General features: G+C 51.0%; 2 protein-coding genes across 2 annotated transcripts; both read left to right on the plus strand.

Moving 5' to 3' along the window:
- Nucleotides 1-7,175: 7,175 nt before the first annotated feature.
- On the plus strand, nt 7,176-8,379 carry GJB5 (gap junction protein beta 5). Its single transcript, XM_036990654.2, is given in 3 exon segments — nt 7,176-7,584; nt 7,587-7,786; nt 7,789-8,379. Coding segments are annotated over 3 exon segments (828 nt in total). The 5' UTR covers nt 7,176-7,196; the 3' UTR covers nt 8,029-8,379.
- Nucleotides 8,380-10,194: 1,815 nt separating this feature from the next.
- On the plus strand, nt 10,195-12,251 carry GJB4 (gap junction protein beta 4). The gene is given in 2 exon segments (XM_017680312.3): nt 10,195-11,245; nt 11,248-12,251. Coding segments are annotated over 2 exon segments (798 nt in total). The 5' UTR covers nt 10,195-11,037; the 3' UTR covers nt 11,838-12,251.
- Nucleotides 12,252-24,243: the final 11,992 nt, after the last annotated feature.

A 24,243-nucleotide genomic window follows, 5' to 3' on the forward strand; every position in this document is an offset into this window, starting at 1 on the left:
ACTTTAAATAAAACTTTTACTCTGCTTCACTACTGTGTCTCTGCCCTTCAATTCTTTGTTGTGGTGGGGACAAGAACCGCTCCCCACACAGCGCTGCCCCACTAACATCTCTATCTCTGACTCTTCTTTCTCCTCCACAGGCAACTCTTCCTGCCTGCTTCCTAAAATGTCAGGACTCCCCAGAGCTCTGCCTCGACCTTCTTCTCACTCAGCACACTCTCGCAAGGCCATCTTGTTCACTCCTGCGGCTCCTACTACCCTGTGAGGGCTGAGGACTCCCAAAGCCTGTTTCCAGCCACTGCTGCCAGCTGCTGGCAGTGGAGCGTCAGCATGGCTGTCCTGCACACGCCCCCACCCAGCATAGGGAACACGGAGCTCCCTAACCCCCACCATCTGGAAAGCACCTGTACATCGCCTTCCCTTCTCCCTGCAAACAACCTGGTTTTCTCCGTTACCAAAAATCAGTCCTTGTCACTGAAGTCAAACCACAAAGCACAATGATGAAGTTTGGAGGAAAAGAAAGGAATAGTTTATCAATTTGCCAGCAAATAAGGGTGTGGCAGGCTCATGCCTTAAAGAACCACTGTCCCCCCAAAGTACAAGTTAGGGCTTTTAAAGAGGAAATTGTGGGAGAGGGGCTGTGGTGTCCATGGGCGCACACACATAAAGTAGCAACCGGCCAGGGGCCAAGCAGATATTCTTGCACTGCTTCAATTGCCTTTTGTTTTTCTTATCCGTCCCTCCTCAGTGTCCTGGAACAGGACGTCTTGGGTTCTGCAAAATCAGCTTTCTACATTATCTCTGACCCGTAAGACTCAGAAAATAGGGAGAACAGAAAGAAACTGCCACCTGTTAATGGTTACAAGCTTTGGGGGCTACTTGAGTCCACATTTCATTTAACGTTCCTGTTGTCCAGGGATTTGTTTTCCTCTGTTACATTCCTGTATTCCTTACTCCTTTTGGAAGACCCACCTCCTGCCAAATCACAGCTAGGGAACTGGGAACCATTCTGGGTCTTCCCCCCACCTACCCCACAACACCCAGTCAGACTCCAGACACTGCCACTGGTACTCACCAACTATTTCCCATACCCAACCCTCTGGCTCATCTCTTGCCTAAATCATTGCAGTAACTTCTTTACTGGCTGCATGACCCTTCTCGCCAACAGAGGGAGCTTTCTAAACATACAGCCAATCCTCATTTTTCCCAAATTCCATATTTGTGAGTTCATCCACTCACTAAAATTTATTTGTACCCCCAAAGTCAACATGCATGGTGATTCAGGGTCCTCTGAGTGGTCTGGCATGCACGTTCCCAGCTGAGGTCAAATAAGGCGACACTCAGCCTTCTTGTTTCAGCTCTCCTACTGTGAACAATGTCCTGTTTGAGGTCGACTCAGTGCCACATTTTTTGCATTTTTGTGCTGTTGAAAGGTGATTTTGCTGTTTAAAGTGGCCCCCAAGCAGAGCACTGAAGTGCTGTCAAGTATTCTCAGGTGCAGGAAGGCTGTGATGGGCCTCAGAAAATACATGTGTTAGGTGAGCTCCGTTCAAGTGTGATCACAGCGCTGCAGGCTGTGAGCTCAGTGCTAGTGAATCAACAGTACATATTAGATAAGGTGTCTTTAAAGGGAAACATGCATAAAACAAGGTTATATATTGATCAGTTGATGAAAATGTTGTAACCCGAGCCTCCCAGGAACCTAACCCTGTTAATTCACCTCCTGGCAGAGTTTCCATATTTAGTAATTCAGAGTTTGTGGTGACTTTATAGAACTTAACTGCCACGAATAACCCAAATCAACTCAGCCATTCTGACTGACTAGCGTCCTTCCTTCTCCTGTGTCTCCCTCTGCACCCAAGATAAATCCAAGCTCCTTAGAGTGGCGTTCCGGGTCTTTCAGGGTCCGGAAGGTCCTGGCTGTAGGGCCTTACCCGTGGTGTCCCTACTGTCCCCAGTCCCCTCTCTGAAGCCCTTCCACTGTCTTTCACAGAGATCCTCTGCACACTTTGTGCCCTCTGCCACAAAGGTCCTCCTCATCAGCGCTTGGTGAACTCTGTGAAAATTACTAAAAGGAACCCTCACTGAAGTGAAGTCAGGAAGCTAGAAGTTGGAGCCATACCGCCCCATGTCAATTACAGGCCCCACCAGAAGAATCTCAACAGGAAAAAATCACCAATTTTAGGCCCCACCAGGGAAAGATGTATGTTGCATCTCCCACAAGGACTCCATACCCGGCCACTCAGCCAGTGAGAAACCAACACCCTGAACTCTTGCTTTTCTCCAGTGGACCTTCATTCAGAACTACCCCTCCCAACTTCTTCCTTCTTCTCCATAAAATAAGACTTATGGTTTTGCCCTAGGTTGGGTGCTCTAAAGTGCAATTCTGTGCTATTCCCAGATAAACCCATTTTGCTGGGAAAGTAATTGATGGTTTTTTTTTTTTAGGTTAACTCCTACATACCCTTCAAGACCCACCTTGTGAGTGTGTGTCTCCCTGTGGCAGCACTTGACACTCCCTTCTCTTTTATATGCCACTAGTAACACTGCTCATTATTGTACTGATCCACCCACATGTGTCCTCTCGCCTGGACTCGGCAATCTTTTCTTGGAGAGACTATGGGGGGGATAGATGTGTGTGACTTTCTTTGCAAGGTACATGCATTTCATACATCATTCATCCAATAAACAAATGCGGCCTAACCTGGCACTAGACACCATTCTAGGTACCAGAGGTAGAGCAGTGAACAAAAAAAGCAGTGCCCTGTGTGTGTACAACACTGTGTCCATAAGTGCAGCCCATGTGTGAGAGTGTGTACGTGTAGGATTGTGTTATGCTTGCTGTGGACCTTGGTGTTTGTGGCTCCTGGATACACAGTCCATTGAATTCTGACCCTGCCGACCTGTGTGTAAAAGGCACCTTAGAAGTCATCTAGGCCAACAGGCTATGTCTGTGCATGAATGAGAACCCCTCCCAGGGTGTCCCCTGCCCACCTTCCCAGCCTCTCCAGACAGTCAGTGACTGCCTGGCCGGGGTTTTGCCTTTTTAACCCAAGACAGCATCCACCCACATGAGATTTCCTCTGGTGAGTACATCTGCCTCCCCTGCATCTCAGACAGAAAAGGCATAGGATAAGGAAAAGGGGGGAAGTCGTTCTGGGAGGTGTACCCACCATGTTCCAGGCTTCTGTGCGCAGTTCACATGCCTCAGAGGAAAGGGCTTCCTTTGTGCTGGGCAGTTCTGGCACTGTACCTCTACGGGCTGGGTCACTGCGAGGTAGGTGATGTTACTGTCCCGCTATACAGGTAAGAAACTGACACATCTCACAGAGAGGAAGAGGCAGGGCCAGGATTCAGGCCACGCCCTATCGCTGCTCTGCACTGCTCAAGCTGTCTTCACAGGACACCCACCCCTCAAGGGCATGAAATGTCTCATTGTACATCAGGAAACAGAGATTGCCAGAAAAGTACCAGAGGTGAGATTCAAACCCAGGGCTGTGGGTTTCTAGATTCAGGGGCGTGGGGCCCAGCTGGATGGATGTGGGGTCCAGGTGTGGGGTACTGGGGCTCCTCAGATGTAGGGGTGTGGGGCCCAGATGAAGGGGTATATGGGCTCTGGTTGCAGGGGTATGGGGCCTGGATACAGGGGGTATAGGCTCCAGATGTAGGGGTGCATGGGCTCTAGATGTAAGGGTTTATGGGCTCCAGGTACAGGAGTGTGGGGCCCAGATGCAGGGGCGTGGGCCCAGATTCACAGGTCCCCTGCTTTAAAACAGTTGGCTAAAATGCCTTCCCCATCAGACAGGGAGGCCCCGGCTCTGGGCAGGACTTGTCCAATCCCTGCCCCTTCCTGCTGAGCTCACCCTCAAAGCCATTCTTACATCAGTGTGTCCCCAGCTGTGTGCTGTCCCAGGCTGGGCGACCATGCCCCAGTGGTAATGACTCTTTTATCTGTGTAGTCCTGCACCAAACACAGCACCTGGCATCTCAGCAGTGATTCTTGAAGTTAAAACAAGGATTGGTGGAAAGACCAGTGTGTGTCATGCTGAGAGCAGGGTGTGGTCCCATAGTGGGGAAGGGGTGTCAGCCCTGCAGGGGTTGGAGAGGGGCTTAATGTGTGTTTGGGGGAAGGTTGAGCTGTGTATGCAGGAGAAAGGATGGCTCTCCACGCCCCCTTTCTGCACTCGGTGTTGAGATGCAAAGACTGAAACAGATGCCAGCAGCACCTGGGTGGCAGGGATGGGGAGGCTGCACCCAGAAACCGGTTCCATGACCTCTGCAGTCATGAGAGGCTATGCAGTTCGTACTAGACTTAGAAGCCAGTAATCAAGGCCAAGTTGGTAAGTTCCTGGGGGTCAGGCACTGGTCTGCTTTATAGCCTGCTCATGACAAGTCCCTAAGAAGTGCCTACTGATGTGAATTGATTATTCATTCAATTCATTCAATTCATAGATGGGTCTACCTGGAACAAGCTCAGTTAAGATCAACTATTCCAATACAGTCTGATGATGTGGTGGAAGCTCAGGACCATGAGATGGGGCCCTATGCCACCTGGAGCAGTGCAGTCGGGGGAGGCTTCTTAGAGGAAGAGGCAGGTGAAGAGAAAGGTGAGAAAAAGGCATCCAAGTAAGGGCAGTTGATGGGACAAAAGTGTTTGGGCTGGGAACAGAGTTTGGGGGTCACAGTGTTCCCAAAGGTTACTGAAGCCATGAGAACAGAAGGCCACTGAGCAGCCAGAGAAAGGAGAGTCTCCAGAGCAGGGCACCGAGTCCTAGGAAATGGCAGTGGGGAATTTCCAGAGAGGGATGAGAGGGCAGGACAGGTCTCAGCTGCTCCCACACAGGGACGGGAGGACAAGCAGGGGGTCACGATGGACCTATGGTTCTCCCCTGAGAGGTGCCAGGATTCTGGGCTCAGCACCCTGGAAGGAGTGGGCCTCCAAGTTTCCTGGGCCTCCTCAGAGGCAGTCTGGGGAGGCTGGCACCCAGCCAATGGCAGTGCCAGGTGCAGTTCCTCCTCCTCCCAGGCCAGCGGCACACGCAGGTTGCTGCCTACTCTGCAGGCTCCGTCCCAGGAACAGGCTTCCCCAAACACCCTCCCCAGTCCCGACATGAGTTCCAGCTGAGTCCAACGGCTGGCTATCAGGAGCTGGTACCCGGAGAGCCCTGAAGGGTAGCCACTCAGGTAAGTACCATCCCCCTCAGCACCCCTGGCAGAGAAAGACTGATCTGGCAGGGAGTGGAGGGAGGTGGTGTGGACACATCTGCCACCATGGGTCCTGCTAGTGGAAGACTAAAGGGCTCCTCCCTCCTCTGCTCTGAGTCCTGCCTGCTCTCCCCAGCTGAGCAGAGGCGGGAAGCAGGGACTGAGTGGAAGAGGGGCTCCAGTGGGGGTGGGAGCTGAGCAGGCAGAGCAGCTCTGCCTAGGCCTGCGAAGCCCCACCCCACCCCACCTCAGGTGGGTGGGGCATGGCCAGAGCCCCCAAGGGGACTAAGGGCAGGAGCCTCCCGGTATTCCCAGAGAAGGTGCCAGGAGTTCCACCCACCTCAGGCAGGAAATAGCAAAGACAAGCAGATGATTCAGAGGCCCATGTCCAAGTAGTAGGCAGTGTACACAGAACAGTAGAGAGTAGGGAGCAGAGACACCCCTAGCCTCCCTCATCTGGGATCCACCTGGTAGTGGAGGGAGTGGGCACAGATCAGACAGTTAAGCAACTTCCTGAAACTTAGGGAAACAGGCCCAGGCCCAGAGGAAGGGCTCTAGAGACAGCCTGCCTGGGTTCGAATCCCTGATCTGCCACTTATCAGCTATGTGACTGTGAGCGAATTAATTAACCTCTCTTTGCTCTGCTTTCCTCATCTGTAAATTTGGAATAACAGATATCATACCCTCTCATACAGTTTCAGTTTTAATTGATGCAAAGTGCTCAGAACAGTGCCTGAAACTACGGAAACACCCAATAATGTTGGCTGTTCTCATGACCCTGTTCATCCACGGCGGATCCTGCAGGGTGTCAGGACAGCACGGTGACCTTCAGCCCGGACCAGCACTTGGAAGGGCTTCAGGAACCCCCTGCAGCAAGGGGCTGTGCAGACAGGCTCCCTGAGGTCTCAGGGGGCCAGCAGGGTGAGATCCCTGAGGAACCAGCCAGAGGAATTCCAAGAGGAAGTGGACACCCCTCACTCAGAAAAGCAGTCACATTCCTTACATGGGTGTGACTCTGATTCCCGTGTGTTCATCCTACCAAACTCACCAGCAGAACTGACCACAGAAGCCTTTCCCATTTTGGTGTCTTGACAAGGCTTTTCCGTAAGATGATAAAAAAAGGTTCTGTGGTCAAAGGAGTTTGGGCAAGTCTTGGAGATTCACAATGTGAATTTATTAGCATGGTCAAGTAAAGGGACCTATTTAACTTTGCTGAACATAGTGTTTGCCTACTTTTCTTGAACACAGAATTCCTTCCTCTCACTATCTCCATTGCCAGCCCATGCAACAGGGTTCCATGGACCACCAGTTTGGGAAACGCTGAAATAGCAACCTACTCTAGGAAGCCTGTTATATAAAAGGAACCATTGCTCCTTCCCATATCTTTCAGCAAGATTTCCATTGACCTTGCTTCAACTGAGTTGCACCTGAGCAGGATACTGCCTGGATATTTACAGAATATTACACCAGATGGGAATGTGGAGACAAGGTTCCAGCCTCTTCTCCAGCCCCAACCCCCAAGCCAAGTAAAGGGCAAAGGGCAGGTTTCCCTGGGAGGGAAGAAAGAGGTGCTCAGGGGAGAGAGCAGTGCTCAGAAAGGAAAGGAGAGGGCTTCCCAAGGCTCAGTCCCCTGCAGAGGAGGACCAGGGCTAACAGAAGGAGAAGGCAGAATGGCCCACCTACTGATGCCTTCACACTTCAAGACTGCGAGACCAGAGCCACAGGGCCTGGGCGGAATGAGCCTACCTTCAGCCACTTTTATGGCTAAGAGTTAGGTTCTAGACTTAATTACCTGTGCTCAGATCCCAGCTCTGCACCTGATAGTTGTGTGACCTTGTATAACCCCTCTAAACCTGTTTCCTCCATCTGCAAAATGGGCTGTGAGAATTAAATACAATGATATACTCTATAAAGTGCTCAGAGTGGGTATTCTGTAAATGTGGGAAATTATGATCATTTCCCCGCAGTAGCAGCCGACGCCAGGGTGCACCATGAACTGGGGAACCTTCGAGGGGCTCCTGAGTGGGGTCAACAAGTACTCCACAGCCTTTGGGTGCATCTGACTGACTCTGGTCTTCATCTTCCATGTGCTGGTGTACCTGGTAACAGCCGAGCGTGTGTGGAGTGACGACCACAAGGATTTCAACTGCAACACCCGCCAGCCAGGCTGCTCCAACGTCTGCTTCGATGAGTTCTTCCCCATGTCCAACGTGCGCCTCTGGGCCCTGCAGCTCATCCTGGTCACGTGCCCCTCACTGCTCGTGGTCATGCACGTGGCCATGCACGTGGCCTACCGGGAGGCTCAGGAGAAGAAGCACCGGGAGGCAGCAGGGGAGGGTGGCAGGCACCTCTACCTGAACCCTGGCAAGAAGCAAGGGGGCTCTGGTGGACATATGTCTGCAGCCTTGTGGTCAAGGCTGGTGTGGACGCTGCCTTCCTCTACGTGTTCCATTCCTTCTACCCCCGATACACCCTCCCTCGTGTGGTCACGTGCCACGCAGCTCCATGTCCCAGTGTGGTGGACTGCTTCATCTCTAGGCCCTCAGAGAACATCTTCACTCTCTTCATGGTGACCACGGCTGTGCCATTTGCATCCTGCTCAGCCTCATGGAGCTGACCTACCTGGTGAGCAAGAGGTGCCGCGAGTGCCTGGCGGTGAGGAAGACCCAGGCCACTGGTGTGGGCCAGCACCCAAGCTGGGCCACCTCTTCCTGCAAACAGGATGACCTCCTCTCGGGCGACCTCATCTTTCTGGACTCAGATGCTCCACCTCCTCTCTTACCAGACCACCCTCGAGACCACGTGAAGAAAACCGTCCTGTGAGGTGCTGCCCGCCCCGGGTGCTAGGTCAGGCCTGGGTTGGAAAGTCCCCATATTTCATAGGTGCAGCCTTGGGGCCGGAGGAGCTGAGCCTCGAGTGGGACAGATAAGAGGGAGGGGCGGATGGCCTGGGATCAAATCTCTGGTCCCCAGCTCCTGCCACCTGCCCCATCTGTGTGGCCTTGAGCAAGTTACCCCCTGGGCTGCACATCGATTTCCTTTTGGGTTAGATGGAGACAGTAAGGCCCACCTCACAGGGATGTTGCTATGAGGAGGGGTTAGTTAGAGAACAACGTACAAATGCCTTCAATGTGTAGGGTGCACAGGCAGGGCTTAATAAAAGTCAACTCATTCACTAATTCAAGATGCCATTTGGTCCTTTGGCCTTGTGACCCTTATCAGGTCATTGGGTCAAGCTCTCTGTCTCTGCAAAGGGCTGCACTTGATCTAGGCAGGTAAGGGGCAATCCCTCCCCCAGAAAAGGGTCCTCCAGCACCCCTGGGGTGCAGGCTGCTTGCTCATGCTCAAGTCTAACCTTTACCCCAGTTGCAGTTTTAGGCCCATGGGTTGTGTGCAAAGAGACAGGAGCTTAGTGGGGGCGGGGGGGGGACTGTGTGTTACAATGGAAAATTCATGAACTTTTGAGTCAAAACACTTGCATTCAAATCCAAGTTCTAGGAAACTGATTTCAGCTCTTCTCCAAATGGGTTCATAATACCTAGCCTGAGGGTTTGCTGTGAGAACTGGATGTGCTCACGATTGTGGGGGGTTTAGCCGGCTGTAAAAGGCCCCATAAATGTTCACCAGTGGTATTAGGAAGTACTCAATGAATGCTTGTGGGAAATGAAGCAGAAGAGCCCCTCCCTGGCTGTACATTAACCTTCACTGTCCCAGCCAAGGGTATGCAAGCCCAAGGCCCCCCTGTAGCTCCCCTTCCCTGGAGACCCAGGCCCACAGAGGCTGGACTGCAAGGCTATGCCTGGCCCTGAGCCCACTGCCCACCTGCGTTCCTTGTCGCCACCAGGGCAGTGGGTGCCCTTATTTAGAAGAACCATATAGTTGGGAATCCTACCCCCTACACAGCTCAACAGCAGCCCGAGCTCTAGTCCCCAGAAATGTCCCCACCAGGATGGACTGTGATCCTAGGTTGAATCAAGGTTGCTCCCTTTTCTGAAGATGTCAGCTACTGAGGACCTCAGAGGACCAGGTTTCCAGAGAAAAGGACAGGAGAGAGGCCTGGGGACAGGGATTAGGGGCCAATAAGGCAGCAGGAAGGGGATGGGGCAATGCCATTGATGCTGTCCCAGGCCCACGCATGAGGTTACCATGCTCCTGCGGTCTCAGCCACATACCTGCCAGCCCAGGGAGCCAGACCCCAGCCATGCCTGGCCAGGCTGGAAAAAGGCAGGGCCAGGAGAGAAGAGCCACGGGTGTTTGCTCTGAATATGTGCCCTGGGACATCCGCCCACCTGCTGGGGGCCCCCACTCAACCCCACTCTCTCTTGGCTCACTGGCTTGGAAAGCCCCACCCAACAGAGGAGTAAGGAACAAAAGCTGCCTCAGGAGACTCTGGGGCAGAAGGACAAACCCAGGGACAGAAGAGTGGCTGCTAGACCCAAGAAAGGTAAGAACAAAATCGGGCAGACCAAGCTGGCAAGCAAGGCCCGGACAGACTGGGCTGGGCTTCAGGGAGGCACAGAAGGGAAAGAGGGTTCCCAGAGAAACCTCAGGAAGCCCTAAGTGGGGGAAGGAATGTCCTGCCAGATCAGAGGGAGGACAGAGGACCAGAGGGGAGACAGGAAGGAGGGACCAGGAAGAAGTGGGGTTTCTGGTGCAGCAAACACTGTGTTTTCACTGGGACGGGCCAGTGCTGAGCCCTGGGGAACCAGACGAATGGCATGCAGAGGCTGCCCTCCAGCAGCTGACAGTCTGGCACCGAAGACAGAGAAACAGACCATCTAAGCACTGGTGATGCACTCTGCCATGGAAGCCAGAGGCAGGTGCTCAGAAAATGTCCCAGGGCATGAGGCCTGAAGATGCTGAGATCTGGGTCAGGCACAGGGGAGGGGCTGGTGGGAGGGGGAACATGGTGCTTCTCCAGATGAGGGGGTGCAGAGGATGGAGCACACCGGACAGAGGCCTAGGACTAGTAGGAGGCTTGGCTAGCAAATGGCCACTGAGCAAAAGAAGAGGATGTCCCTGAGGGGAAAACAAAATGCTGGGAGCAGGACCGTGCCAGAATCCTGCCTCTGTCCTTCCCCCAAGCCCTCCCTAAAGCTGGAACGGTTGGAATTCCAGAGGAACCCACTGTGGTCAGGACAGTCGGCCCTCGGGGCCAGCACTGATTCGGGGAGGGGCAGGCTGCTGCTGAGCCATCGCATCCCAGAGAAACATGTTCAGTTTGAGAGGGAATGTCAGGACTTCAGGGTTGGGGGAGAGGAGGACTGAAGACGGGTATCCCACAGGGGTCTGCCCAGGAGGCTGACGTGACACTCAGTAAAAGCTGGAGGAAGCTGGAGGATAAAGCTGCACGCCCCTCCCCTCCTGTCCTGGTCCAGCCCTGGCCGCTGATGGGAGAGCAGATCATCCGATCCACAACTTCTTAACCATTTCTTTGGAAGTCTATGACCCACAGGACTGAAACTGGGGTCAAGGAGGTTGGCAGGTGCATCCGTGCAGGATGATGATTCTTTACATTTATCTATGACTTTATAGAGGAAATATTCCCTGGTTTTGGAACTGGAAGATGGGAGTTTGAGACCAGCTCCACCACTTCCAGCTGTGGGACCTCCGGGCCTTGGCTTACTCCCCTGTGAAATAGGGAGAATGGCAATCCCTACTCCACCTAAGTCACTGCGAGTGAGGACATGATGACACAGTAGTTGTGAACCAGTTTTGCCAATCAAACCTTCAATAAAAGGCACCCACTTCCAGGTTCTCCCAGGCCTTGTGGCCCCCAGCCCAGTGAGTGCACAGAGACCATCCACGTGAGACACCAAGGACACAATCAGCATGAACTGGGCGTCCCTGCAGGGCCTTCTAACTGGGGTCAACAAGTACTCCACAGCACTGGGCCACATCTGGCTGTCAGTGGTGTTCATTTTCCGCGTGCTGGTCCACGTGGTGGCAGCAGAGAAGGTGTGGGGCAATGAACAGAGGGACTTCATCTGCAACACCAAGCAGCCGGGCTGCCCCAACGTCTGCTATGATGAGTTCTTCCCATGTCCCATGTGCGCCTCTGGGCTCTGCAGCTCATCCTGGTCACGTGCCCCTCACTGCTCGTGGTCATGCACGTGGCCTACCGCCAGGAGCGTGAGCAGCGGCACCGCCTGAAACATGGGCCCAATGCCCCGTCTCTGTATGACAACCCGAGCAAGAAGCGGGGTGGGCTCTGGTGGACGTACTTGCTGAGTCTCATCTTCAAGGCCGCCATCAACTCTGGCTTCCTCTACCTCTTCCACCATCTCTACCAGGGTTACGACATGCCCCGCGTGGTGGCCTGCTCCCAGTCACCCTGCCCCCACACCGTGGACTGCTACATCTCCCGGCCCACAGAGAAGAAGGTCTTCACCTACTTCATGGTGGCCACGTCTGTGCTCTGCATCCTGCTCAGCCTCAGTGAGGCCACCTACCTGGTGGGCAAGAAGTGCTTGGAGACCCTTGGCCCCAGGTGCCAGCAGTCTCAGCCCCAGGGTCACCTTCCCAGTGCACACCCACTGTATGCCTTCTCACGGGAAAATCACTCTCAGTATGGGAACTCAGTGCTCACGAAGGCTGGGCCGGCCACAGTGGATGCAGGTGGGTACCCATAACCTGTGAGATCCACAGCTGGGACCACCCAGTCCCCCGACAGCTCCCTAAGGCCACTGTCCTCCCTAAGCAGGACAGCAGCACAGGGCAGGTGAGGAAGGTGGGTGTGGGGCTCAGCAAGCCCACCCAGGGGCCAGTGCAGGGGCAGTTCAGTCTCTGGGTTCTGAGCGCTGGGCAAGGGAGGTTGACAGCTGGTGAGGTTTTTGCATATGGCAATAGGGCACGTCAATACCTATAATAAATATGATTTCCCAGTACTTTGCAGACCATGTCAGAAGTGGTGGGCAGGAAAGCTGGGGGCTTCATGATGGACCTCAGAGGGGGAGCCAGGACTACTAAGTGGGCACCTGCATCAGCAAACCTCAGATCCAGGTTCCCCCATCACATACACACACACACAGTTCGCCTCCAGGACCCTGCAGGGGATGTCCAGGGGGGCTCCAGGGGGCTCTGGACTGTGCAACCAGCTGACTGAGGCAGGAGGAGAGGGACCCCAGGAGAACCTCTGCCCAGCGTGAGTCAGCCCTCAGTGAGTGTCCCTCCGATGAAGGCATGTGGCTCAGGAGGCCTCTGCCTCCCCCACTCCAGCCCCTCTGCCCCTGCCCAGCACAGGTCCCAGAGAGGTGAGGCCCTCTGAGGGTGAGAGGGGAAGCCTGGTGGGAGTGGAATGATGCTGAGGGCAAGTCCAGGATGAGGGGTCTTCCAGGGCTTCTAGGAGGTACATCTGCATGGCCAGGGACCCACTGAAGGTCAGAGCTCAAGGACTCCTGTAGGACCTCAAGCAGGGGATTTCCTTGGGCTGGATACACATTCCCTCATCTCCTCTCACCCCACCCTCACCCCTCAGACCCTGACAACTCTCAAAACCACACCTCCAGCCTGGACATGCCTCTGAAGCGCAGAGCAGCTCCCCCAACTGCCCACGGTACACCTCTCCAGGAGGCCCCCAGGCCTCCCCCACTCAGCAGCTCCTGAACTCCCCAAACCTCCCACACATCAGCCCCTGCCACTCACCCAGGTGTCCGAGCCAGGAGCAGGTCTGACCTCCTCACGCCTCCCCACCCCACCTCCCAGCCTCTCACCCCCTGCATCCCAGCACAGCACCAAATCCCTCTAATTCCAGCCCTAAGTACCCCTTGAGTCTGCCCAGCCCCCTGCAGCCTTACTACCCCTCACGGGTCCTCTCCCGTCTGCCCACTAGAGGCACACCATGGTTTTCTATATATGAATCTGACCATGTCATTCCTCCTGCTTTCAGAATTCTTCCCCTACCATCCCCCGCATTGCCCTCAGCCTGGCCCCTGATGACCTCCCAGTGGCTCCCCCTGCTTCCTCCCTCCTTGTACCCAACCAGGCACCTCACGCTCATGCCTCATGCCCTCAGACACGCTGCACCTTCTGCCCGAGAGTTCCTCCCTCCCTCCCCTGGGACCCCTCCTCAAACCCAAGGACAGCTTAACCACCTTCTCCGGGCACCAGCCTAGCTTGTGCCCCTGCCATTGTCCCCAGCAGTCTGTGAGCCCTTCATGGACGGAACACTGCATCATCCCTCCAAGTCCCTGGCTGCCTTCAGTCAATGTTTAGCAAACGAGTTAAGGGGCCATGAGCTGCTTGGTGGTGGGAACTGGGTCTTGTTCATCTGAATCCTCCACCATGCCTGACGCAGGGAGTACGGATGCAGATTTTCTTATCTGCATGTGGTGGTGGTGTTTTAACAAAATCCAGCCTATAGGTCTTATTTGCAGATAAGGAGACTTGGGGGTAGAGAGGCAACCTCCCAAGCCCACACAGATGGTCTGAGTCTGTCCGGCGCTGTGTCCCCTGTGGTCCAGGGAGAGCCTCCTAGAAAGGGCATTAGGCTTTGCAACTCCTGCATCAGTCAGCCACTGGTTCCAGTCCACCCTGAGGGCACGAGGACTGGCAGGAAGGGGTAGGTGGCTCACATTCAGTCAAGGTCAGTTCTCTGGGGACAGCTATACACCATGAGTGGCCAATATGCACAGCAGCTGGGGAAATGGGTATCCCCCAGTAACAGGGATGTCAGGGCACCAATACCATTGGCTGAACTCCTGATCCCAGGAAACCAGGGTGCTCTACCAGAGCTGTGACCACCAAGCCCTGGAGAACAAGGTGGTGCCAGCTCAAAACCAGATGCCCTATGCTTAGAGAAATATAGCTCCCACATGCAGGCCAGCAGACCAGCTACAGTCAGTTCCCCCTGAGATTCCAGACTCCGCATTGTAGAGGCTCACATTGGGCCAACATTCAGCCTTCCCACTCTTATCCCAGGCCTGCCCACCCTCTCAAGAGCCCCAACTACCCTCACTACCACTCTCTAACCTTTCCATCCCCACCTTCTTGAAAACCCTTCATTTGGTTTAGGCCCCATCCTTTGTCTCTTCTACCCTCTGTCCCATCCCCATCGCTGCCACTTACTTCTCACTGGTTAAAGACTTGACCACATGACTCCGGGTCCTCTAGTAACCTCTCAGGACCGAGGGCAGCAGGAGCCCTGTGTATCACTCTGTTCTTTTCATTGCATGCCCTCCTCATCCTCCACCCCAGTTAGCTACCCACTCTCCGGACCATAACCCAGACTTTGTCTTCACCCAGAACTCTTCAACCTCTAGAATCTTCCATTTGATTCAGATCGACAAATATATATTGTTCACTTTTATGTGACAAGCCCCATTCTAGGTGCTGAGGATTCATGTAGGAAGAATCAAACACAGTCCCTGACCTCATGAAGCTTACATTTTATGAAGAGGATAGCTGCTAAACTCGTGGCATAATGGAAAGGTGTGGGGTGCTGGGCGGGGGGAGGTGGCCCCAACACCCAGCCATCCAGGAAAAGCTTTCCTGAGACTTGTGAAGCCGATACCTAGAGAAAGAGGAGGATTTTGCCAAGCCAAGTGTAGAGGGGATTTCAGGCAGAGGGCACAACCTGTGAAAGACCTAGAAGGGAAAGCAAACTCCACAGAGAAGGAAAATCACCCAGAAGGACTGGAGCCAGGTGAGGGGGCTTGTGGCAGAAGTCAGGGTAAAATAGTGTGGCAGTTATTCTCTATAAAGCTCCATTAATAGTTTTGGGCCTTATCCTAAGGACAGTGAAAAGTCACTGGAGAGACTTAGCACAGAAGTGACATGATCTGATAGGCAGTGTCTATGGTTACAGTGCACAAGGGCCAAGGCAGGGCTACCTGTTTGAAACCTGGCACAGCAGTCCAAGTGGGAAACAACAATGGCCTCAACTAGGGTATGAGCAGCAGGGATGGAAAGCAGTAGCTGAATTTAAGAATTGTTTATGAGATACAATCAAAAAGATTTGGTGATTTGTTCGGGTGTGGGATCTGGTAGAGAAAGAAATCGAAGTGACACCCTGGTTTCTGGCTCTGGGTGGTGGCACCATTTACCCAATGGAGAAGCAGGTTTAAGGGGATACTGATAACTTCCATTTCCGATGTGTAGAATTTGAGATGTAAATAATATATCCTGGTTATCCTCTCATTCATGGACCATCTCAGCCCCTGGCTCACTGGGCTTTCTCTCTCTTACTACAGTTACTATCATCTTCAGTGACCTCACATCCAACACCTTGACTTCTCAGTTCTTTGGCTGCCTTGTTTCCTACAATCCTTTTCTCCATCACCAAACCCACCCACATAGTTGCTCACCCCCTAGACCTTGTCTGTACCAACAGCTGCGTCACCTGCTATCTATCCAGCTGGCCCGCTCTAGTTCCCACTCAGCGATCCTTCTGCCTCATCTATTTTTCCATCCATCACCCCTGTCACATCCTCTTCCCTCCTTTCCCAGCTTAGACTTTGTGGGACCCCATATGGAATCGCCTACTTGAAGATATGCTCCACTCTCTCTTGCCTCTCTGGGCTTCTATAGCTACTCACCAGGTAAGATCCTAACTCCAATTAAACCTGACTCTCTACGGGGCACCTGTCCCAGAGCACCTAGAGAATAATACAACTGGACTGACAGGTTTTCAATTGAAACTTCTCACCACAGAGCTCAAGTGGGCACTCAGCACCTCTAAGAGATTCTACATCTGCCTTAAACTTTAACCCTATTCTCCAAGATGACATTACCATACCTTCTCCTCTTTCCCCAAACCTCCAGCCACCATTCTCTTAATCCTCCATTTCAGCTGACAGCCAGGCATTATATGCAACTGGGAAAAAGAAACAGTAGGCAAGCACTAACTTATCTCCCCACCACCACATGTGCCGGCCTCCTGGCATGAGAGCCTGTTCTCTCTGCCTCTTTCCCTGTGACATGGGTGAAGCATCCTTGCTCCTGGTACAGCCTCCTCCTCTAGAACACTGGGCCCCATCACCTCTCACCTCCTCTAGACTGTGTTCTAAGGTTACTGCCTCACAATTGTGTAACTACTCTATTTGTTGTCCTCTCTATATTTTTTTGTTTCCCTCTGGATACCATATCCTTCTCCAGCTACTATCTCATAGGCAAAAAACAAGATCCTCTAAAAGTTGTCTATACTTGCTGTCTCCACTTCTTCACATTAACACAATCTAGCCAGGGCTGCTCTCGTCAAGGTCACCAATAGCCAACAAATTGCCAAATCCAGTGGTCAGTTTTTCATCCTCATCTTACTCTCCCAGCAACACTGGCTGTTGACAGCTCACTCCTTAAGCACCATGTTCCTTTGGCTTCCAGGAAGCAATCTCCTGGCTTTCCTCCCACCTCTCTGATGGATCTTTCTTGTGTCCATCAATCCCTCTCCTTCCTCTTGCTGATCTCTAACTGCAGGATGCCCCAGGGCCCAGTTCTCCACCCTCTTTTCTCTTCTGTATACATTTTCCCCTCTGTGATATTCTCCAGGACCAAATATAAAACCGCCTATAAACTGATGACTCTCACATTTATGTGTTCAGACCTAACCACTTCCATAAGTGTTAGGACTCATCTATCCAACTTCCTATTGGTCATCTACAAGAGAACCCTAACTCCCCTACCAGAGAATAGATTTACGTTCTCTCCCAGTCTTCCCTACCTTGGAAGTTGACACCCCGTCCACCCATCCACCCAGCTGCTCAATTTTAAAACCTAAGCATCTCTTTCCTCATAATCACATCCACACCATGAACAAGTAATGCTGGATATAACTGCAAAGTATGTTCAAAGTCCATTTCCTTCCTACCATCTCCAAGTGCTTCAGTCCCAGGCCAAGCCACCTTATGGACACCTGGATACCTATGGCAGCTGGCTCCCTGCCTCTACTCTCGTCCCTCTGAAATTCTTTCTCTGCATGGCAGCCTAAGCGATCTTTCTATCATGTCAAATCAGAACAGCCAAGTCGCTCCCTTGCTTAAAACTCTCCAGTGACCTCTCATCATGGCCACAAAAATTAAAATGAACTCACTCTTTGCCATAGCCTGCAAAGTCCTACGTGGTCAGGCCCTGGCTCCCTCTCCAGACTCCTCTCCTTCGGCTCCCCACCCTCACACCCACCTGCACTGGCCTTCTCCAGGCTCAGGGTCTCTGCTGGAACAATCTTCCCCCAGAGCTGCTCACCACCATCTCCTTGGCTTTCACAACTCAACTCAGACATCCCCTCCCCAGACGAAGCACACAGGCCACATGCAGTCACTCTGCCACGGGATCCCATTGCATCTTCTTGGCAGCATTTACTAGTATATGAAATTGTCTTATTTGTTTATCCCACTAAGGTGAGCTCCTTGAGAACAGGGACTCTGTCAGGTTCACCCCTTTATCCACCAACACCTAGAACAGTGCTTGACACATAGTAGGTGCTCAATAAAAATGCTCTGAGGTGGAGATGTCTAGAAAGCTGTTGGATGTAAGGAGGAGAGGGACTGGTCAGAAGATATCAGTTTGGGAGTTGTCAGCAAAATGCCTGAATATAAGATAAGACTTTGCTCCAAAATTACCCCCCTCAGGTAGGAAGGATTTATCTTATATTTGAGTCCTTACAAAGTCTCCCACATTTCAGGGCTTGCTCTCAATTACTGTGTTTTGAAGAACAAAACACTCTTTTGGGAAAACTCATTAGCCTGAAATAACCTCAATCAATGAAGTTTTGGATATTCATGGAGGTCAGTTGGCAGAATCAAAAAAAAATGGAAACGAAGACATTTCACACAGATTTAATCATTATTCCTAGAGGTCTGACCTTATAATTGCAAGTACTGTCTTTTTTTAAAAAATCACCTTAAGAACAATAAAGGAAATAGTCATGCTGTGAGAGATGACAAATACACACCTGTCAGATGATTTTTTTTAAGTTATGCAACATATTATACAACCAGGCTTTCATGGCAAAGAATGAAGTTTGCAGTGTCATATACAGATTCAAAAAGCAGTATGTCACAAATAACTTGGGCAAAAATAAAGTTTGTGTTTTTGTAAAAGTTAATGATGATAAACAAAACCCTAATTAGATTATTGCCCCAGGTGTTAAGGAAAAATGTGAAAAGTTTAAATAAAATTGCTTCATAAAGTGTGGGAGGAAAAGAAATAATACATCTGCAGACGCTGTTTTGTTGGGAGGGTTGAGTTTGTTCTCCCGGCTCTTGTCCCCACCACAGCAAAGAATTGAAGGGCAGAGACACAGTAGAGAAGCGTAGCAAGAGTTTTATTTGAATACACTCGAAGGGAGAAAGGGCCAGATTCAAGGTAGACAAAGGCAGGTTTACTTGAATAAAGCAGAGAAGAAGGAAAAACAGAGGGAGGAAAGGGAAGCTCATTGAACTGCTGCTCAGCAGAGGGCACATCCCCTGCCAACTCCTAAAGCCAGCGTCACCTAGTGTCCAGTGTCCGCTTGGATCTGCATGGCATGGGAACTAGGTCCCTACCACCTCAGGATTTGGGGAGCTGCAGAGCACTGGATGGAGTGAGATTATGTTCTGCGAACTTCCTAAAGGCAAAGAAAAGAGATTTTCAGGCAAGCTACTAAGGAACATGATCGTATAGCCACAGTTCTGTTCAGGTCACCCAAGTGACAGGTTCTTGCAAGCCCAAATCAGAGCTCTCAGTAGCACCTCCCTACTTGTCTGGAGTAGGACAGGGAGAGTGACAAACTCAAAGAAAGGTGAGTACGGGCTACCTCAGAGAGGAGGAGCATGCAAAAGCTGAGATTCTGTCTTTTTAGGAGTTTCAAGAATGGAATAAAGGTAAAGGGTCAGGGGGCGCTGGCTTGTCAAGCAGTCTCATGATGTTTATCTCTGGTGAGAGACAATACGTCATTGTCTATAGCTAGTCCTCTCAGTAATTCTGTAGGACAAACTTTTTGCTCCCTCCAAGACAGTGGCCACTCCCAAGCACTGGGAACACATCAGTTAAGACTGCTTGCCTTGCCTTTAGACAGGTCACTGGCTGATTACCAAAGAATATGTTAGGAATCTAACCCTCAACTCTCTGCTCTTAGCCTCAAGATAAGTCTTTGTTGTTCACACTATGCTATTCACATCTCAGCATTTTTAGGAAAATTAATCATAATGTTTGTTTCAGGCACTATCACAAATTGATATCATAAAAACCAAGGGAATATGAGGTCACGAGGAGGTCTCTGCCCTATCTCATCTGCATTAGCTCAGATTCAGGCATGTGGAAGGAATTCACATTGAAAATGGGCATTAATTCTGTGAGTCCTTTTTGGCTCACTGGCTTTATCTGATTAACTCCCTGAGTTCTCGATGGGCCCCATCCTCTTTTCATCCCACTCGTATCTGTCTTTCTGCCTAACAGTTTTATACATCTGATTTCTTAAATGTATAGCAATAAAGTTAATAAAGTAAATTATTATTTCAACCACACTAAAAGTTTATGTATTCAAATGAGCACCCAAACTTTTTAGAGGGTATCCTCAGTGGGAATATAGGAGGTTGTTTTTATTTGAAGTCATCTTTTATCTGGTCCTCTATGGTAGGTGGCAGCAGAAGCCTTGAGAGAGGCTAATACTGCACAGAGACTCTGGTGGGAGAGATGAGAAGACGCCCTAGAATGGAGGCTTAAAGGTCAAAGAGAGTGAAGAAAAGCCAGTAAAAGGGACTATCACAAATTGATATCATAAAAGCCAAGGGAATATGAGGTCACAGAGGAGGAAGATACCTAGAGACAAGTGTTCTAGAGATGTTTCTAGAACTTCTAGAAGTTTCTAGAAGAGGAATCTTTAGAGAAGGAGAAAGTGATCATCAAGGCCAAACACTGGCATGAGTCAAATCAGATAAGGACTGAAAAGTATTCATTAGATTAACAAAGATGATCATCGGTAGTATCATCTGTAGAGAATGAGGTGCAGAAACCAGATCCCAGAGAAATGAGGGGTCAATGAGGGACAAGCAAATGGAGATAGAAGTGTGGACAGCTAGTTGGAAAATGGTGGCTGTGAGAACAGAGTGAACAGCTGTTAGTTGCAAAAGCATGAAGGCAGTCAAGACATTTTTTTTTAACAATGAGAAAGACTTGGAATATTTAAATAGCAGTGAGATGGATCCAGCAGACATGAAGAGAGGTCAAGTTCCCCAAGAGCCAGAAGGAATGGAATGAGACCCTGGACAGAAGCTCCAACTTCAACAGGCCCAATCTATGAGGACAGGTCAACTATTGTCACAGGAGGAAGGGGCCAGCGGGGAATGGGGAGTCAGGTGCAGGTCATCCCATTCTCCGAGCACAGCTTCCCCAGCTCTCTCACTTGGCTCCTCCCTCAACAACTGTTCAGGTTTGCTCAGCAGATCAACAGTGACCTTGAAGACACCTCCAAACCTGACCCTGTGACCTCACAATCACCAGCCTCTCCTACATTCGCTTCCTTCTGTATCTAGCCTGGACCTGGGCTCCACACAGTCTCTCCCACCACCCTCATGTTACAGGGAGCTTCTAAATTGATGTCTGCCCTCCCCCCACCCACTAGACTTCAAGCTCTCCAAGGGCAGGAACGTCAGTCTGCTTTGCCAGTACATCTTCAGGCCCTGCACAGTGCCTGGCATGCAGTAAAGGGATAATAAATATATTATTATGAGATAGTGACAGGAATGAATTGCTGTCCCACCAACATACCCATTGTCCCTCTGCCCCTCCTGCTTAGCAAATCTCCAGGCCCCAAGCAATCCTACTCTGCTTTCCCATCTCTATACCCTGTGCTGGGCTCCACTAGAGTGAATGAAGCAACCACATAGAGCAAGGCCCCTGCAAATTCATGTTCTTCAGCCCAAGCTGTCAATGTCATTCTTCCCTGCTTTGGTCTCTGCTGTGGTTCGTGCTGGGAGCCTTCTCTACTTTCTCCACTCTCTTCAAACTTTCTGGCCAGTCCCATTTTATTTTCCTCCTACCTCTCAGAGAAAGTAGAAGCTCTCTGAATAGGATGATGCCCTACAGATTGCCACCAGACCTACAGACCAACCCCTATCCACACCGGTCCCCACTCCTTCCTCCAGCACAGTAAAGGGGGAACTACCCCCATTAAGCTCTAACCTCTCTCCCCACCTCCTTCCTGTTTCATCAACCTCTACCTCTTTTCTGAATCTCTCGGTGCTTAAGCATGCTCACATCTCCCCATTCCAAAAAAAAAAACCCTCTTTCATGACAGCATGTCTCCCAAAGCTACCTCCTTATTGCTCTCTTGGCTTTCACAGCTGTGCCTCCTGGAACAGGCCTGCACTTACTGTCTCAACTTCCTGCTTCCTACTCACTCCCACCAGTTATGATCCAGTCTCTGCCCCACCACCCTACTCACACTGCCCTGCCCTGGCCGAGCCCACCTAAGATTCCTTTGTTACTAAGCCCAGGGGGTGCTACCAGTCCTTGTCTTGTGCCATGAGCCATTTATCAGGATAAACAGTCTCCCTTCTTGAGGCTCCCCATGCCATAGACACCTGTATTCTGTCCACCCAGCATTTCTTTCCCTCTAAACTGGGTGTTAAAGGTGACTGCCAGTCGACCTCAGGGTGAATATGTGCCCCAGGTGGGGCCACTCATTGTTCTCCCAGATTATTGAAATCATTTCAAAGGGAAGCATGTAACAGTAACACTTGGGAAGGTGTGAGCTTAGACTTACTGGTGAGTGACCATGAGCAAAAGCCTTGTGCAAAAGCCCATCAGTACACAAGATAAGGAAACCAATAGTCAGGAGCAGAGGTGACGCGAGCAGGAGAGTGGCCCTAGACCTGACTCCAACCTGGGCACCCCAAGATACCCCTGCCCTTCCCATGTTTCTGCAAACCAATCAATTCCCCTTTGTGCCCAGACTAGTTCAAGTTGGATTTCTGTGATTTGCAATCAAGAGTTCTATCACACCCAGGCTTTTTGGAGACCTCTCTACTAGTTTTCTGGCACCCCAGTCTCTCCCCTCAATCCCCTGCAGCACCCACTTCACTGGGGAGGTCCTCAGGGCTCTGTCGCCAGCCAAGCACCCTCCTCAGTCTCCACGCCCTCCCTGGGTGAGCTCCTGCTTTTCCATGGCCTTCATTACCATCTGGATACTGTGGACTCCCAAATCCACATTTCCATCTCATTTATCTTTTCTCTTAATGTTTTTATTGTGATGAAACATGAATAACATTAAATTACCATTTTAACCATTTTAAGCATATAATTCAGTAGTGTACAACCATCAGCACTATTTCCAAAACTTTTTCATCACCCCAACAAAAACTCTGTATCCATTAAACAATAACCCCGACTTACCCCTCTACACAGTCTCCTTGCAAACTCTAACATCTTACTGTCTCTGTGAATCTATCTGTTCTAGATGCTTCATACATTTGTCATTTTGAGCCTGTTTATTTCGCTTAGCATAACATTTTTAAGAATTGTCCATATTGTAATATGTTATCAGACCTTAATTCCTTTTTATGGCTAAATAGTATTCCATTGTGTGGCTATAATGCATTTTGTTTATCCATTCTTCCTTTGATGGGTATTTGGGTCGTTGCCAAACATTTGTCTTGGCTATTATGAAGAATGCTATCATGAATGCGCACATACAAGAATTTGTTTTGAGTCTCTGTTTTCAGATATTTTGGGTACACACTTTGATGGGGACTTGCTGAGTCATATGGTAATTCTACATTTAACTGTGTAAGGAACCACCAAACTGTTTTCCCCAGTAACTGCACCATTTTGCATTTACACCTGCAATGCACAAGGGTTCCCATTGTTCTCTTTCCCGAGGTCCAGTTCCGGGCCCCCAGCTGCCCCCACACATCCACACGTGTGTGTTCCACAGAGAACTCAGACCATCCAGCAGAGCAACTGGATGCAGAGGACAATTCAGCTCTGCAAAAGCAACCAGTCCTGAGCCGCACCCCACCCCTGAGGCTCCAGAATGGGTGAGTGTTGGGCATTAGGTGAGGCGTAGGGATGGAGTGTGGGACAGGATGAAACTGGCTGTTATGCCCTTGCATGGTGAGAAAGCGTTCTTACAGCCATGTTAAAATGTCCTGATGGCCTTTTCAGAATGACCACATTGGTAGAGTATTTACAAACACACATATCATTGAATGAACTCCAGACACAACATCCCCATCATTTCTTCTGCCTCTACTAATCTGCTCCTCTTATGATTCCAGGCCCGCCAGTGGCCAACTACCTCTCAGGCCCCTATGTCAGGACCCCCTCAGCTTGTAGGAACAGCCAATTCAGGCCTGCAGTCCAGACCCAGTCTAGGCTCTACTTGCTGATGCCCAGGGCCCATCACCTCCCTGGCCCAGAATCAAGACCCCAGAGTCTCCCTCCCTACAGCTGGCAGGCTGATTCCAGGCATACTACACATGTCTAACCTTGGACTGGCTTCCCCAGCCATCCTGATGCCCCAAACCCTTGCAGCTCAAAGGACAGGCCAAGCAAAGAGCCTCATCCTCTAGAAGGAGAGTAGAGGCTGGGTGAGGACAGACGGACTCAGCCAGACAGGCAGCCCTCCTGACCCTTGAGTCCCAGGGGTTTGGGCCTGGTGGCAGGAAGGAGGGGAAACAGATGAGGGTCAGTCAATAAAGGCTTCCTGGGGGAAGGCAGGTGGTCAGGAAGAACCTTCTCAGGGTGGAAGGGTAGGACAGTAAGCCCCAAGAGAACTGAATGAACAGTCACTGTGATGCTATGTGCTGACCTGGGACAGAGCTTATGGTGCTTGACCAGCTTGTTTGATGAACGCTTTTGTCCACAAAGTGCCAGGCTCTGTTACAGGCACTGGGAACACACTAGCAGCCACAGCAAACAAAAGTAGCTGTCCTCATAGATTTCAATGATGGGAGAGACAATTACCAAGACAAATAAGCAAAGTATAAGATACGTTACATGATTAGAGTGCTAAGGAGAAAAAGAAAGTGGAAAGGGGAATAGGAATTGTGAGGAGGGAAACTGCAGTTTTAGATGGGGAGGTCAGGGAAGGCGAGGGAGGAAGCCGGGCCAAGACCTGCCAGG

The sequence above is a fragment of the Manis javanica genome, chromosome 4, assembly GCF_040802235.1.
Source record: "Manis javanica isolate MJ-LG chromosome 4, MJ_LKY, whole genome shotgun sequence".
In the NCBI taxonomy this organism is placed as follows: Eukaryota; Metazoa; Chordata; class Mammalia; order Pholidota; family Manidae; genus Manis; species Manis javanica.